The 17018-nt window shown below is 46.8% G+C and overlaps 1 protein-coding gene across 1 annotated transcript; it reads right to left on the reverse strand.

The window, feature by feature from the left end:
- Positions 1-2366: 2366 nt before the first annotated feature.
- On the reverse strand, positions 2367-14075 carry LOC120838392. Its single transcript, XM_040208302.1, has 7 exons — positions 14047-14075; positions 13831-13918; positions 12080-12182; positions 11614-11699; positions 7673-7780; positions 5907-5960; positions 2367-2444 (listed from the first exon to the last, which is right to left on the reverse strand). The coding sequence occupies exons 1-7, from the start codon at positions 14073-14075 to the stop codon at positions 2367-2369; spliced, it is 546 nt and encodes a 181-aa protein (XP_040064236.1).
- Positions 14076-17018: the final 2943 nt, after the last annotated feature.

The following is a 17018-nucleotide window of genomic DNA, read 5'->3' on the forward strand; positions in this document are numbered from 1 at the left end:
TAATTGGAGCAATATTTACGGCGCTGGAGTCATTTCGGTGGTCCGGTGATAAAATGGCTGGTATTTGAGAGAAATAGTCGTCTTTTTGCTGGTTTCCCATTGGTACCTCTATCAGCAGCCTCTACTTTGCTCTTCGCGTTCGGCAAGCAGCACGACAGAAAGTAAGAGGGAAACTAATAGTTTAAATTCCATCAGGAAGTGGAGGTTGTGCGTTCATTCAATTGTTTATTCTTGAAAAATACATCTTCTGATACGTCTCTTCTGAATGTTGATGCTGCAGCGGCACTTTAAACGACTACGGTTCGGCCGATTCGATGTGCCCGCCGTTCACAGACACGCAAAGCCGAAGTCGAGCTTCGTACGCCAGGAAAGCCCTTTCGCGCATCCCATCGTCGATCTCGAGGAACGCGCCCTCAATTTTTTCTTTCAGCATCTTCGATGCTGGGGATCCTCTTCTTGTAGACAAGTCCTTTTATAAATCCCCATACGAAAAAGTCGCACATATTTAAGTCGGTGGATCGTGGAGGTCAGTCCATATTATCTGATCCCCGACCCATCCACCGCAGAGGGAACGTGTTATTGAGCCATGCCCTCACACTCTTTGCGTAATGGGGAGCCGCCCCATCCTGCATGAATATACAGTTTTCTTTTGTCATGTGGTACCTTCCAAGCTCAGGGAGCATTTCCGTTTTTCAGCATGTCCAAGTAGGCGTCTGCGTTAACGGTACCATCGAAAAAAAAGGCGCCCACTATGCCTTCACGCCAAATCCCACTCCACACTGTCACCTTCGGTGAATGGAGATGCCATTCGCTCACTGCATGAGGGTTATCGCGAGCCCATATCCTGCTGTTCTGGCGGTTCACACGTCCATCTAGGTAAAAGTTTGCTTCGTCACTAAATAAAAGAAATTTCACGTGCCCCGGGTTGCTCTTAATTCGCAACAACTGTATACGCCTTGCAAAATTCTAAACGTCGGACGTTATCGCCGTCGTGCAGGGCTTGGACAACTTACATCTTGTACGGGCGCAAATTATTTTTCCGCAGAATTCATCGTACGCTTTTTTTTTTCCGAAATTCCAAACAACCTGGCTGCTCATCTTGTTGACAATTGCGGGTCGCTCTCGAAGACAGCAAGCACCGTTTCAATGAGCTCCTCATTTTTCAGCAGGCTCTCACGTTCACTGACTGGATTCTTCTTTTTAAAGTCTTCTCCACTGATAAAACGATTCGCACAAGTCAGAATAGTCGGGCGTGAAGGCGGGCGTTTAGGAAAAGCAATGCGTAGGTTTTGCTGTGCTGTGGTCACTGAGTTCCGCTCCACGTACCACTTGACTGCCTGGGCACACTCACTTGCCGAGTATTGCGGCATCGCAGGGCGGCGCGGAAAATATTTTGATAATAACTGCAGAAAATAGTCCAACAAAAACAATAAATAGGAACAATCAAAATGCCTCAGCAGCGGCACTCTTGATTCCAAAGTTGAGCTTTCACCGGGAACGGACCCGTCAACAGATAAGCAGACGACAAAGGAAGACACACGTTCGTCTGCTTTAGAACATATTTTTACTAAACGAGGGCGTCCGCCAGTTTCTAAATTTCAAGTAAAAGGGCATAATCATTCACATATTTCGGTAAAATCACTTTTGATCGCGATTATCTCGCTCGACACCAGCCTTTCGTGCGGCGTTTCCCGCGTTTTTGCGTTCAGTGCGCCATCTGGGAGCGGCGTCGCGAATTAGATAGCAGACGGCGAACGGGCGGGTATAGGCCATAGGAAATGTACGTCTGTCATTTTTGTTATCTTTCTAATAATTCGCTACTCCCGAGTTGACGTCTAAAAAAAATAGGCAAAAAACTTTGGAATGAACGACGTTCGTGTGCCCCGTTTCAGGTATGTACGTTTGAAATTCGATTTTTGCTAGGCGTGCCAAATGTGAAAGTTTTTACGGCCGCACCCTGTAGTTTCATAGTTATTAATGAATGCGTCCCTCTCCGAGCAGTAGTTTGGTGATGGTTCCTGCACGTAAGGTGCAAAATACATAAGGACACATGCAACAACCACTGTAACTAACTGTAAATTCACACAAGTCCGCTTTTTAATGTGTATGCTTAGATTTCGTGCGCTTTTTGGCCGATTTTTAGCACATGTATTCAAACCTCACCAATGGATACATAAGTCTTTAGTTTTGAACACATAATATTGGTATACTTATACCAAAATAATCATAATATGACTGGTTTGCTCCTTTTGATTCTGCGGTCAATCCTTTGAGATTCGGCATGGTAAAGTGGTTCCAATTTCAGGAAGCAATAAAGTAGGATTTATTTCTTCTAATAACAAACAACAAGGTCTTGTAAATTCGGTTTATTGGGCGGCATACGTAATTTTGGGAGCAGACTCCAACACCTTGACGTACTTCTTTAGACGGAGGATGGTGTATACCTGCAGTGGCGGGCAGTTGAAGCTCGTTACCATGATATTACTATTAGCACAAATAAAAAACACTTGGTGCGCCAATCGTGAATTGAAGGCGGAACAAATATCAGCGGCTTGACATTTACTGGCACATTTTTTCAGTGAGCACGCACCCGTCGTTAACAGAAGGCGAGGGTTAGTCCACCATCATCCTCGTCTCGGTTCTGCTAGTTTCGACTGCCAAGTTACTATACTCCGTTTCACCTTATGTTGTACCTCTGCGAAGGCTAGAAGCGCGAGCTCTTAGCATTGGCCGCTGCCCTTAATGCATGAGAGCTTGTGCCCCGAGATGTGGCCTAGAGCCAGGAGCTCGCGCTTATAGCCTTTCCTGCGGTACCTAATATGGTGAAATAGAGTATAATGAGAACATGGCGTGCATATTTTATGTAAGGCTATTCGCGTGTTTGCGCGTGACTGTGGCCAAGTGCGTTGTGCCCTTTTATAACAGCTAACGACGAAATAAAATGCTGGCCAACTGGCGCCATCCGGCCTTCCATAGCCGTGGAATAATTTCGATATGCGTACAGTAAGATTGAAAGTTTTGCAGTACGCAAATTGGTTTCAGGTTGCACTACGCAGTATGCAGATATACGCAGATCGGGATTTGTTGCGGGGCTACCTCATAGATGTCGCCAGTGTGCCGTCTCGTCGTAAGCGGTCTCAAGCGGTTGGAACGCAATCGATCACATTCAGAGGCAAAAGTCGGAACCAACCTTCATATCAACATGCCGATGCGCACTGGAGCGATTGAAACTGCACTGGAAGTTTAGAAAATCGTGTAACTTGCTATAGCCAAAGCGGGAAGCGATCATCCAAGAATTTGGTTTTCTCGCCACAGAAGAAAAAATTAATATATAACGAGAAAATTCTTTTCGGACGTTGTGAGGGAATTTCTCCGCATTATAGGGAGCTGGTATAGGGGAAGTGATGAGTTTAGCTTATAGCTGAAATATACGGAGCTTGAATTCAGATCAATTAGTGATTTGGGATTTTCTTTACTATGTATGTGTGTACTCTTTATCTCAGACGAAAAAAGCCGGGAAGGGGGGTCCGAAAGAAGACAAGCAGCGTTCTGACGAAGTCCCAGCCTTGGTTACAGCACTAAGAAACATAACACAAAAATATTTACGCTGCAGTTACAAACCGCGCAAAAAGATACAAAACAATCGTAAATTTTAGATCCCATTAACATCGAAATTACAATTGAAAACGAGCGTGTTGGTTAATAGATACGAAACTTGAAAGTGTAAAACAGAGAGGACGAGGACGGGACCAGGACATCTTTTTGAAAGATGTCCTGGTCCCGTCCTCGTCCTCTCTGTTTTATACTTTCAAGTTTTGTATGGAAATTAATAATTGCAGATCATTAGTAATTTACTAAGTACTGTACAATGGTTCTTTTGAATGTAAAAAAAAAAATGTTTAAGGAAAGAAGGAAATGTAAGGAGCTATATATACTTAATAAAGCTCTGAGAGAATTTGCTAGTCTCCTTGTAGTCTCGTGAAGGCCAGTGTAAGACTAGCATCTAGTTTTCTAATGATGCGGTATGTCGTGCACGTTAGCCGCACTTTGAGCGCCACATATCTGAGCGCGACAAACGTGAAATTTCTGTAAAGTGAAGGCTTTGAATAGAATCAAAAAGATTGGGTACCTCTGCTTACTGAACGAAAATGTGGATAAAATATTACGGAAGGATTTTTTCATATATAATTCGAAACGTGCCTCCAATAAAACCTTATTTGTGTAGGACTATTCTAATGATATATATATATATATATATATATATATATATATATATATATATATATATATATATATATATATATATATATAGTAACGATACTCGAGACTTATCCAACGCCTTGCGCAATCATCGTATTGTTATACAGTATCGTTATCAAAGCGCAAAAAAAAAATCTATAAACCTTTTTATTAACAAACCTTACACATTTTTGAAAAAAAAAAAAAGAAACGGGAGACGACTGAGGAGGAAGGGGACACACACAAAACGTCTCAGGGTTACAGTGTTTTTTTCCTTCCGACTTTAAGTTGAACCATAGCCTCCTCTATACTGGCAAAGGCTGGCAGCTCGACGATGGAGCCATAGAGTGCCCGGTCGCCGATTTGGAGCGCGAAGATCTGGTAGCACAGATCATCAAAGAGCGATTTCTCGGGGAACCTGGACGTCAGCACACAGCTTTTGCAGCGGCGAAGACTCGAAACAGACTTGTTCGCTCGGCAGATGTATGTTTCGGCGTCTCGCCGCAGCGGGGCGCCAGTCACGTGGCTCTCCTCGCATCCGTTGTCTTCCGCTCCACTTTTTTTATTTCAGCGGCCGCTTCTCGTGGTGATCTGCCAGGCTTTGTCAGTGTATAGACCTTTTTCGTGTACCCTCGTTCCCAGCCACATAATAGGCGTATGCGGTATGGGCGACGAAAAGATAATAAAACGTTTCAACCTGTAACTAGTAAAAAAAGTAGATGGGAGGCAAAACGAGAATGTGTGACAGTTACGCTTATATCCTAAATGCCTTCAATTGGCGTGACTACGCGTCAAAACAATGTTTTCGCCCATACTGGAAGTCACGACAATTCAAGATGGCGGCGCCCTAGTGGAAAAGGTCTATAGGAGGCCATGGTTGAACAGACGTACATCGTAAGTGGGTGGAGCACTGGGTTGTCAAAAACGACACAGAAAAACCGCCGTTGATCGCAGGCTGGAGTAGTGTATGATATTCCGATGGCCTGTGGGTTCTCTTACTAGACGAAACTGCGCCTAAATGATACGCTTCTTGAGCACATGAGGGCGGTCAAGAACAAGTCCCTGAATTCTGAGATGTGTGCAGGTATGCAATAATTGTTCGCCTGATTGGGGGTAAACTGTGGTGTGAAGCAAAGAAAAGATTACGCAAAAGTAGTCTCGAAGGAGACAATCAGAATTGAGTCCGTAGGCAATTGTATCAGTCAGCCGTCCATAATAAATTGAGCGACCCAAAAGGTTTTGCTGTTGTAATTCTTTTCTAGTCTTTTTGATGTTTGTTGCTTTCTTATCAGGCGTCAGGTAAGGGCTTGTGCAGGGGTGCAGGAAAGTGCGCTTGTTCAGGGCTTTGGGAAGTGCTGCTTTGTTTTGAATTGTTGCCTGTACCATTGTTGGGTACAAGTTAACGTCGTTGCTTTGTATTGAGGTGTTGACGGGATATACCGCGGTGGGAAGTCATAAAAGCGTGTGCGAATTCCGGGAGACGTGCGTGTGTGTGAGAGAGGGGATATATACACGGTTGTGCCAACAAAGTTTTGTAGCTCGTCTGAGACGTTTTGTGTTTGTTCCCTTCTTCGTTCGTCGTCCTCGTTTATTTTTTTTCCCTTGAAACTACTAACACCAACCAGCTCGCCTGTCTACTTACTCTTTCTTTAAGAAACTTTACTTACTTTAAATGCAACTGCGACCAGGACCAGCAAAGTTGGTACGTAGAAAAACGAGTACTAAAAGGAAAAGAAAAGGTGTAATGTTAGTTAGGTTCAGCTAGAACGTCCCGAACACGATGTCGACATGGTGCACACCAGTTCGACTCTCTGACGTCAAGCCACTGCGGTGGCGCTGCTGTCGGCATTGCGCATGCGCAGACGTGTCACGCGACTCTGGTTTCTGCGCACGTGCCCACACCCGATGTGGGCAAACGCGACCTTTATTGTAAACGTCGTGTTGGTGTACACACGAAGAGCAGTAACTGAATATAAATCTGTTTGGTGTGTTTCTTTTTTACTAGTAGGGACAAGTGTGTCAATGGGCCAATGTGTGTGCAGCACAAAGCATGAAAAAAAAATGGATCTTTGGGAAACGCTAACACTGACCCCCTCACTTTTCTATATTGGTTTTCTTTTTTCTCCCTTTATTTTTGCTGCCCCTTTTTGGCTTCGTTGCGGGGTCAGTGTTAGCGTCCCCCCCCCCCCCCCCCCCCCCGGCCCGAAAAAAAAAAAAAAGGGGGGGGGGGGAGGGGGCGTGTGTGGTGTTTCCCAAAGGTCATTCTAACGCATTTCCTAAAAGCCCATCAATAGATCTTTGTTTAATTTTTGCCGCCTTCTTGGACCAGCCCTAGTGTTTGGTTCACGCACCATTTTGTAGCACAAACCAAGGCATATACGTGTTCCGCACACCTCCAAGTTCAGACTCGCCCCGGTATCTTCGCGCCCATTGGCTTCCGCCCCGTGACGTCACCTTCCTCTCGCCTATGTCCTTCACTTCTCTCCTCCTCTCTACGCGGCGTGCTTCCCTTCCCACTGTTTTGTCCAGGACTCCACATAAGGACGCCGTCGGCTTTGACCAGTCAAGCGGATATTGAAACTAACTCATTAAAATACATTAGGGCGGCCGATGGAACCGAGTTATCAAGAGGCGCCGCGTCGCTTTCTCAAGGACTGGTTCGTGAACGGTGTTTCACGCGTTCGTACAACAACGATTGCAGGTATATACTCGTAGTTTTGATAAATGCGACTGTGGAGGAGGCATGTAAGAAAATACTAAAACATCCAATGTATTTTTTTTTTACATGGTTACCGACATGCGAGGTGCACTTTACTTCTTAGGAAAGCCTCGAAGAGACGTTCGCGTTTCTCTGTCTAGGGCTGTGCATGAGCTGGCGGGCCTTGCTTTATGAAATACAAGGTGAGCAGGCCTTTACTATCTTACAAACTGCGAGAAATAGAGACGCAAAAATTGTAACACTACGCAGTGAAATAAAAAAAAAAAAAAAAAACATGGAGTTTTATTTATTTATTTTTTCGTTAAAGATGGCACTGCGATCACCTGTTTTAACATGACATCAATGAAGAGGAAAGTGCAATGTATTTGTAATAATATCACAAAAGCGATACCAAGAAACACTGCACTTCCTCTTTTCCTTTTTTACGGTCGCCATTTTTATTTATAGATAACTGAGAAGCGATTGAGCAGGGCACGGGTGCCCTCGTGAATATATATTGTCTTTGGCAGGATAAGAACGCAAGGGCGCCTCTTTCGAATGTCCGGCCTCTAGCTTGCGCTCGTTGCCCTCCACCGTGCTTTGGCTGCGCGTGCACGCGCAGACACACGACACGCCGAGGCATTATCGAAGGCAAGAAGCTCGCCCTGGAGGCGGGACAACCGATGCCGCTCCCTCCTGCCACTCCTATCCCGTGTGCGGCTCCGAGAGACTCACGTTGTCTCTGCTGGCCTTCCACGCTAAGAGACCGACCCAGGACAGCACTTCGAAACCGGTGCAGAAAGAGCTCCATCGGATGAACGTACGCAGGGCTGGCTGGCAATTCTGCAAAGGTCGCGTGACACCTTGTCACTCGATGAAGGTACAAACAAGAACGACGCACTGCGTCTATTGTTTCAATGTGACGGGCCCTAGTATGCACGTTTTGCACACGCGCCAAATTACATCCGCCATTGCTGACCTTTTCATTTTTTAGGTATTCGCGCTTCCAGCGAACCTAGGGGGCGCGCTTCTCAGGCAAAATGGCTGACGAAAGGAGTCCGTTTTCGTCATTGAGCATGCGGACCACCATAATTTTTTTGCACAGCTGCAGCCTAAAATTGGTGTTACATATGAAAGAGAAACGATTTTTCGACGATAAAAACCTTCTAGTCAGTGCGGATGAATAACATGGCGGAAGCATAAAAATAATTACTACTGGAAACTTTGTTTGTTTCTATGCTACCTACGAAAACCAAGCACCGACTGCAGATGGCAGGGTTGGAACGACCTCCTTTCTTGTGCTTCTCGGCATTGCCGCTACGCGGCGTCGATTTCACTGGAGTCGCCAATACCGAGCCAGTGAAACGGGCGTTGACGAGGCTTCACAAAGGCCAACGCTGGGCAGGACACATTAGAGTCCAAAATGGCAATAACCTGGCTTGCTATGGTAATGATGAAGTGAAGTAAACGGAATAAGATGAAACTAGGGTGCTTTCATGTGCGCTTTGTTTAGGGTGATGACATCTCATCATTTTGTTTAAAACGCTTTTTTTTTTGTCCTGGAGCTCGTGAAAGAGCGTGTCTCTGCACGCGCTCTTGGCGTTGACCGTTCTACGGCGGCATTTTATTTTCTGCAATTTCGTTGCACTTTTCCTATGAGTGGGTGCTGTTGGCATCGGGTGTTACAGAGGATGTTATCACCCTAAACAGAAGGACATTGAGGCACCCTATGGACGATTGCAAGCAAGCTCACTGGCCGCCGCCATGTCTCTGCTCGTGCGGACAAGCTCGTGCCATTGCAAGCTTTCCAAAGCTATGTTCACGCGCAAGCTGCACGTGCTTGCACTCATGGGGAACCATTCGGGGCGCCATGCTTGTAGTTCTCTATACTCTGTTCGCCCTTAATCATAGACTGGAAGCTCAGTCTTTCGCGCAAGCTTTCTGCCTTTGCTAACAAAAGTGTGAACTCGCAGGTACGCGCAACCGAAGCACTGCGGAAGTCAGCGAGCTCGCGCGGGAGGCGGAGCTCCTAGTCTCTGAAAGAGGAAACAAAAACTGAAAGTCGGTTATGGCGGACCGCGTACACAGCTGCTGCAAAGCGTCTATACATTTTTCCTAAATTCCCCAAGCGCCAAGACTCCTGCTGCGAGTTTAGTTAGACGCGCTGCACGTGCTGGCGTTAGGCAGCAGTAATTAATTAACTGTCCCAAAGTAAAAGCCTAAACTAAATGGCATCTTTCACACACGTTCGTCGGCACCTTAAAGGGATACGGAATCGAAACTTGAAATATAGAGAAAACATCAAGAAATGAGTTCAATATGATCAGCTAAGCCTGTAATGAATAATCGCACGGTCGTATTTTGAGCAGATGGCTATATTTTATGCTCTAAATGCCGCGATTTTGGCGAGCGCTTCAAAATCAGCCATGGAGGAGCGCGATGCATCTCGGGAGATCCGGCAGACGTCCTGACGTCATCATGCCTCGGACGGCCAAGCGTACCGTAGTGACGAGTTTTGCCACTTGGAGGCGTCAACGCGTTACAATCTCGCTTTGTCGAAGTACTCAAGGGCTGTAGATATCGCGGGGCCAGCACGCGCACCAAACCTGAGAACAACCGAAGCACGCGTTTGCACGTCGCGCGAGAGAGCTGAAACCAAGGTGGCTCACTTCGTTTTGGCTCTTTCCACCAAGACGCCTCAGTATTGCGTTCAGGCCTAGGCAATCTATACCAGTGAGCGGACATACCGCTGCGGCGCTGCTTTCAGAGGCATGTTCTCGTCACGACATTCCATTGAAGCTTCATAACCAACTACCAGGTGGTTTTTGATTATCGTTTAATTCACTTTAAAATATGTTTTCTTGCGTTTTCTAGCGCAATATTTATGTTTCTGTGGTTGTGCTTCTACCTGCGTCGTGTTGAAACAAAGAAATGAGCTCCAGAATTTGGTTTCCGTACCCCTTTAATTTGGTTATTTACTTCGAATCTTTTATACGGGGAAGGCGAGCGCGTGCGGCTCGTAGATCTACATTGCTTGAGTAATTTAGCAAGAGGTTATAGACTCTTTTCAAAAGTAAAGATTCATTTATAGTGGTAGTCTGGACAGCTCTAACATTGCCGCTCTAATGGCGGAGATAGGAAATCAAGCTCGCCCAAATCAAGCAGCCCGGACTTCATGAATCGAAGGAGACGTAAAAGGACTTAGTGCTCTTTCCATTTCTGCGTTATGCTTCCGAAGAAGTTGGCTTTTTCTGGTGTGGAGAGATTATGCCATGGAGGTAGGAAGCTTCTGGATTCGACATGACGCCACCAGAGGCAAAGCCGGGGAAGTCTTCAAGTTTGGAGGTACACGCCCCCAACGATGACCAAACACGGGCGAAACCAAAAGACGATGATGAACGCGAAGGACACCCTTGGACACCCTTCGAGGCGTTCTGCACCAACCGCAACCTCTACTTTGGGCTAAACTTGGGATTTATTTTCTCATCTGGCTGCCTTGAGCCGGTACGTCGCTTCCTCTTTTTCCTACCTTCATGGGCTGTGCAACACCGTCATTAGAGCGTCGGATTTGTCTCTGCGCAGGGTAAGTAGACCGCCTTTACGAGAGGGTCTATTGGACATATTGGACCGCAAATGTTCGTGTATTCGCGCTAGATCGCGAAGTTTTGTATCAAAAGCAAAATTAACTGCGCTGCCAACTTGAAAAGCATATCAACGTTCAGCATGGGAAGTCACAATCATACTTAAAGGGGTCATGAAACGATTTTTCTACTTTCGCTAAATACTACTTAGTTTTTCTTTCTAAGCATTGACAGTCGCCGAAAAAATTCTAGAAATATGAGCATCGTTCATCCCCTAGAACAAGCGGCCACATGGCCTGGTGCCTATCCTATGCCGCCAACGTTAATCATAACTTCGCGCTGGAGTTGACAAAGTAGAAAACGCGTCCTCAGCTCCAGGCATTGTTGGAGTTCGATCAGTTCGGCTCTTCTCATCACCGCAGTGGTTGGACACAAGCCACTACCCGAGTGTCCGCCGAGGCGTTGATTGTTACGAGCCCAAATCGAGTGCTCACGCAGTTCTCGTGTCCGATCCATGAGCCACGCTCGACTGTTATCAGGCGTGTGCTTTCGATCCCACAGTTACGCCATCGAGCTTTGCGAAGACAATAGTTCGTTTATCCTCGCAAATTTACCGCGATAAAGAAGTTTCTGAATCAGTGGCAGTCTGTGTGATTATACTTGCCAGACTAGGAGCACTACGCCTCTTTAAAGTCATTAACATTCCAATCCAATATCGTTTTCACTACTCTTTTAAGTGTAACGCGAGACGAAAAAAAAGTAGCATTTGGACGTATTTTTGACAACTGAATATATAGCTTGTAAATGGATAGAAATAAGATGAATGACTAGACGCCAAAGAAACAAGCAAAATGACAAGGAAATAATCAATATACAACAAGAAAACGTGTCACGCTTTACAGCAAATATTAATTTAACTTCGATTGTAAATACCGCAACGTAAAAGCGAAAGGCTATTTTGTTTGCACCGGCGCGGAATAACTGTCTTATCTACATTTATTTAAGACATTGTTTTACCTATCTGCCTTTATGATTAAAATATAAGTAGTACGAAGATAATATATGCGCTTGCTTCAAGTATATTTAGATACTTGCATCTTCGATGGCGATCAGCAGAAAAAGGTCCACCATGATGCTGATGGTGGTGGTCACCACGTAAGGCACGGGAATAGCTGTGATCTCTGTTGACGATAAGACACGGTTAAAGCTTGCAGGGTAGTAAATAATAACATAAACAGCATTGACAAAATAAACGACTTATAGACGATCGTTCAACAACATGACTACCGTCCGTGTCATTAGATAACGGCGTCCGGAAGTTCAGGTGATATTGTTTTACGGTGTCGCGGACTTTCTTTTAACGTTTCTGGAGGACGCAAAATCGATTCCTGCAAGTTCAGGTCAAGCTTTAGGTAACTGGTAGCAATGATTCAAGCACTAAAATGGCTGATAATCCGTTGCTCTTAACCGTAGCTTATTCGTGGCTTTGGGCGGAACGATTAAACAATAGTGACACTAGTAGCGTGCAAAGAGAAGGACGTTTCGAGCTGCGAAAACTCACGCCCCACGTTGGTGTCGATGCTGTTCAGCTTGAAGAAGACGGTGGCCTCTTCGGGATTGACCACGATGAAGAAGAGGAGCAGTAGCACAAGGGCATTGGATATCTGTGTCGTTGTCACTCACAGTCGTTATACGGTTCGGGCCCACTGATCTTCACTAGGGGGCTGGATGGTGCTTTGAGCAAACAGGTATGAAGTTATCCGAAGTGAGCGGTTTGTCCCGGAAGTGGCTGTTTGACAGGCTTTGTAACTCTTCCGAGCATTGGTTTGAACAGTGTCGAAGAGACTAGATATTTTTCTCTTTCTTTCTATCTAAAGAGAGCCGCCTTGTTGCGCAATAACAGGGCAAGCAGACCCGAGAAGCCTTCTGGGAAGCCATTTGGTATGTTGAAATTTCGAGATTCTATAGTCGATCAGGTGTGCACGCCCCACGTTCGAATGCCTTAACTTTGGGATCTAATGCTAACGGGAAATATTAAAACCCAAATAAAAATGTAAAAAAGCGTGGACCGAAACACTGCCTGATTGCAATAAGAAACCCAGCAGGTGCCAGACTTCCGGGACAATCACCGAACTGACGGTGGCTTCACTCGCGCCTGGTTCTGAAAGCGGCTACGTGCTATTTAGCTCCCTATAGTACATACAGATCGGTGATCGAAAAAGCCTCCCGGCACAGATGGTACTTTATGATCAAGCGCCATGTAGCTTCTAATCATCAACAACACAAATATTCCCCAAATTGATGACTACTTGCTACTGCGTCTGGAGAGACACAGAAAGCAGTCATCCTTTTAACCCGCTCCTCTTTGTAATGCCCTCAGGCCCTGAGGGTACAGTAACTAATAAATAAATAAATAAATAAATAAATTATTTTGCCCACTCGAAAAAGAAAAAAAAAAAGTTTGTTGGGACAGGAACATGCACAGAACTGAGACAGAAGGCGTCGTTGAAACAACGCCTTCTGTCTTTCTCTTCGTCCCTTCCACGTTTGGTTCTTCTGGTTCTCTCCCCAGTTCTCTCCCCAGGTGGTTAAAAAAATGGTAGATCTACACCAGCTCGCCTGCGCCATTACAGCCTTTTCGCATACTGTTGCCTTTTGGATGCGGCTCTAAGCTTGGTAGGCACTGACCGCCTTAACTGGGTCTATTTTTGTTGGACGCCGCCTGACAGTGAACTTCAGCGACGTTTGCACATCGCCAAGGTTGTCGTTCTTTTTGGCAGAAGTTGGAGGTCGTTTTGAGCTTGCGCTCTGAATCACGCTCTCAAAAATGGCGCACTGAACATTCCGTCTTACAGAGGTACAACTGTACAAGCTAGAGTGCCTTCATGTACAAGCACTCTTTGATCGCGTCGCGGGCATTCGTATTAGAAGCTAGCGCCATGGGGCATCCTGTCGCCAACGCGCCGCCGGCGGCGCATCCTGCTTGCGGTGATGCCCCGCGATTTCTGACTCAACGGCACCTCATCAGGCGCCATTTTGGAGGTGAAAAAACAAACCATCACAACAACGTTGTCTTTCCTTTTTTTTCCCCGCTTTGGGCTCCTAATAATAAGAAAGAATGAATCGTGCCGCTTCCAGGATTTGATCAGCCCCACAATTTACCTCGCATCGTGCGAGGTTTCCTAGGATTTTCTGGAAAGGTTTCTTGGTTTCGTTCGAACACGCAGAGCTTCATCAGAGGCGCCAGATGACACGTTAGAGGAACGAATAGGTTCATGTTTGGTATTTAAGATGGGGAAAGGTTCTGCTTACGAAGCACAGTGCCGCGAATGCCTGGATGCTGGCTCGATCCTCGAGATGGAAGCAGCAGAAGCATACTTTGCACCGCTGCTCCTGGGGTCTGGACAAGAAGAGGCGAACCGAAAACTGACGCGCGGTGGACGATCATTGCTTTGTCCGTGTCGGCCGTGGATCACCATGCAGGTCAGACCTTCGCTCGTGATAACCGAGTGATATGACTATCCTCACCTTGGATCTTGATTGTTCATCGTGTTCATTGTTCCTTCCACGTGGTTCCTTCGTTCTCGTGCTCTGATTCCGGGCGTGCCTGTTTGGATTGTTTGGCTGCTTTGGCTTGGCTTGATATGGATTTATTATATTCCACACAAATCTCCTTTCCCAGTTGTTTTCGAAGCATCGTACCATAAATCTGAAACCCCCGTAACCTTCCCTTTTGGATTCAGGTTCAGGTTCAGAAAACTTCTTTTGAGTTCAAGTGGTTCAAAAGTGAGGGGAAGAAGAAACTGCCGGCGATTTACTACTACCAGAAAGGCTCGTTCACAAAGACCCGTTTTCTTATGTTACGTTACAAAAAGTCACCGGGAAATCTGTGCTTCGTATTAAGCGTGGCTGCCAATTCAAAGAGATAGCCTGGCACGCGACATTCGAGACACGACTGTGTCGGTGACGACGAGCTAGGACGGTGAGTTACCGTGGCAACCAGGGACACAAGGCTCGTCATAACGTAACGCAAGGAGTTGAGCTCGGTTCAGCTTTGCACACGGCGCCGTTTTCTTACGTTACGTCTAAAGCCTAGTTCACATGCAGCGGTTTTGGCCCTAAAGCGGCACGATTTCTGCCGTCGCGGCGCTCTGGCCAGCACCATCGGTTGAGCGGCACGAGCGCCGCGACGGCAGAAATCGCGCCGCTTTAGGGCCAAAACCGCTGCATGTGAAACACGCTTTAGGGCCAAAATCGCTGCATGTGAAACACGGTCGCGTGCCAAGCTATCCCCTCGAATCGGTAGCCACGCTGAATGCGGAGCACAGATTTCCCGATGACTTTTCGTAACGTAACTTAAGATAACGGGTCTGTGTGAACGAGCCTCTTACCCCCTTCACACGACCGTGAAGGTACCTTTAGGTAAGGAACCTTTATTCCCTGCGGCCAATCAATGAACGATCTTCCGCGTGTGGCGCGTGCTCGCGACCCAAGAGCACGGGCTGATTCGCCGGTAGCAAAGATTCGCCGGTAGCAATTTATACTGACCGTCGGAATGGGGTACCCAGCGTGAAATATATTTTGCCTTTTTTTTTTTTTTTGTATTTGATATACGAATGGAACAGTTCCGCATTTGGGTAATGGTGTGTTGTGTGTCCGTTTAGACACTCGAAAGTTAATTAGCCCCAGTGGGCGCCTGGTGCCTCCACTGCTGATGGAATATTTAGCCGGTGCAGTACGACTGCAAGCCTAGACCACCGTGGCCTAGACACGACAGCACGCTGCTGCTCATGCAGATCAGAACGGGCAGGGGTTGGGGATAGATCACCGTGGGATAGGTCGGGCCACGGTTTAAGATTCACTCTTTAGGTGAGGACACGGCGGGGCTGAACGCGCGGCGCGAGGAATTATACGGTGTTCGTTCGACGGGCATCCGAAAGGCTGCATTATTCCGCGGCCACCGTGTCCGTAGAGCCCCTCGATATGTTTTCGTTTGTACGTGCCCGCGGCTGACAGCGTCACCGGCGGCCAAACGGCGAAACTGTGTGAGAGCGAAAAAAATTATCTCGTTGCCATGACCCCCCGGCACACCGTGGTCTTTCTGCGCGAGCGACAACCTCGCTGGAGCTCTGCGTGTGTGGAGCATGAGGCGGCACGAGCCGTCTTCGCCGTGCCCATGGGTCGACGAGTCATCTGCCGGCGCCGCTTGAAACCATAATGAGAGAGAGAAAGAGAGAGAGTGAAAAGCGAACTTTATCTGCACTGCGCGAGGAGCGCGCTGTGGGTCCGGCAGAATGTCTGGATTCTGCGTGAGCTTCCACTTCACGTGCTCCGATCTTCGCTGCGCTAACTCACTCGGCCACCAATACCCCAATTTCATATTTCAGATTAATAAAGAAATGCGCAAGTAGAACGTTTTACCTTCGGACTGTCCACTGCCAGTTCTTGGGCAAGCAGATGCCATCCGTGGAACGTTTCATGGCCGTGTCCCACTAGAGCGACAGACAGAAACAAATGACAGCGACAAGCCTCAAACCAGAGTCTTTCGCGATTTGAGAGGCTTTGCAGAATAAAAGAGGGTATGCTCAAAACACGAGCATCATGCGCGCGAGGGTATCTTTGGCAAGCTTGCAATCGCTCACGGTTACTTCACGAGCACCGAACGACTAAACGCCTGCCAAAGGTACCATCGCGAGCATGCTGCATGGGTTTGAGGCTTGTAGATAAAATAGTGAGGGTGCAGGCGAGCTGGTGGATGTTAACCATGTTGAATATACCCGAGACCGGGGTAGAAAGGAACACAGATTTCCCGATGACTTTTCGTAACGTCCCAGTCTCAGGTATATTCAACATGGTTGAGGCTTGTCGCTGTCTTTTGTTTCTGTCTGTCGCTTTCCTTCATCCAGACCACGACCTCCTCTATACACCTTTTTCCACAAGAGCGCAGAAATCTTCAATCTCGTCACTTCTGGTATGTTGTAAAACATTGTTTTGATCCCTTCACGCCGCTGGCAGGCATTTACGAAAAAAGCGTGATTGTCACACATTCTTGTTTTGCCACACATATATTTTATCGCATATTCCAGGCTGAAATGTTTTATTAGTTTTTCGTCCCGCTTACCATGCACGGAACCCACATGACTGAAGATGACAGGAAACAGAAAGCGTCTATAAAAAATTGGGTTGTGGGGATATTTATACAGCGTGTAGTTGGTTAGCCATTATAAAGTTGCGACGAGTCACACGCTGTAGATGAGCAATTTAGCCAGTGCAGTACAACCGCTAGCCTGCGGTCTCTAACGTGCACCACGCAGTATACTCTGTTTCATACTTAGCGTGCAACGCTGTCAAAGCTACTGGCGCGAGCGTGGGGCTTGATCTCGTTGATCATTTGCACTCGTTCTCGCGCAAACAAAACCATAAATGAAGCCACGCGCTCGCGCCAGTAGCTTTGACAGCGTTGCACGCTAAGTATAAAACAGAATAGTGATACACGACCG

This window comes from Ixodes scapularis, unplaced genomic scaffold (assembly GCF_016920785.2).
Source record: "Ixodes scapularis isolate PalLabHiFi unplaced genomic scaffold, ASM1692078v2 PGA_scaffold13__105_contigs__length_92229423, whole genome shotgun sequence".
Lineage (NCBI taxonomy): Eukaryota > Metazoa > Arthropoda > Arachnida > Ixodida > Ixodidae > Ixodes > Ixodes scapularis.

Excerpts from the sequence above, each read along its gene's own strand:
- LOC120838392 (XM_040208302.1), bottom strand. The coding sequence starts at position 14,075 with ATGAACACGATGAACAATCAAGATCCAAG. Across the intron at positions 13,919-14,046 it reads ATGAACAATCAAGATCCAAG|ACCCCAGGAGCAGCGGTGCA; the intron begins GTGAGGATAGTC and ends CTTCTTGTCCAG. Across the intron at positions 12,183-13,830 it reads CATTCGCGGCACTGTGCTTC|ATATCCAATGCCCTTGTGCT; the intron begins GTAAGCAGAACC and ends ACAACGACACAG.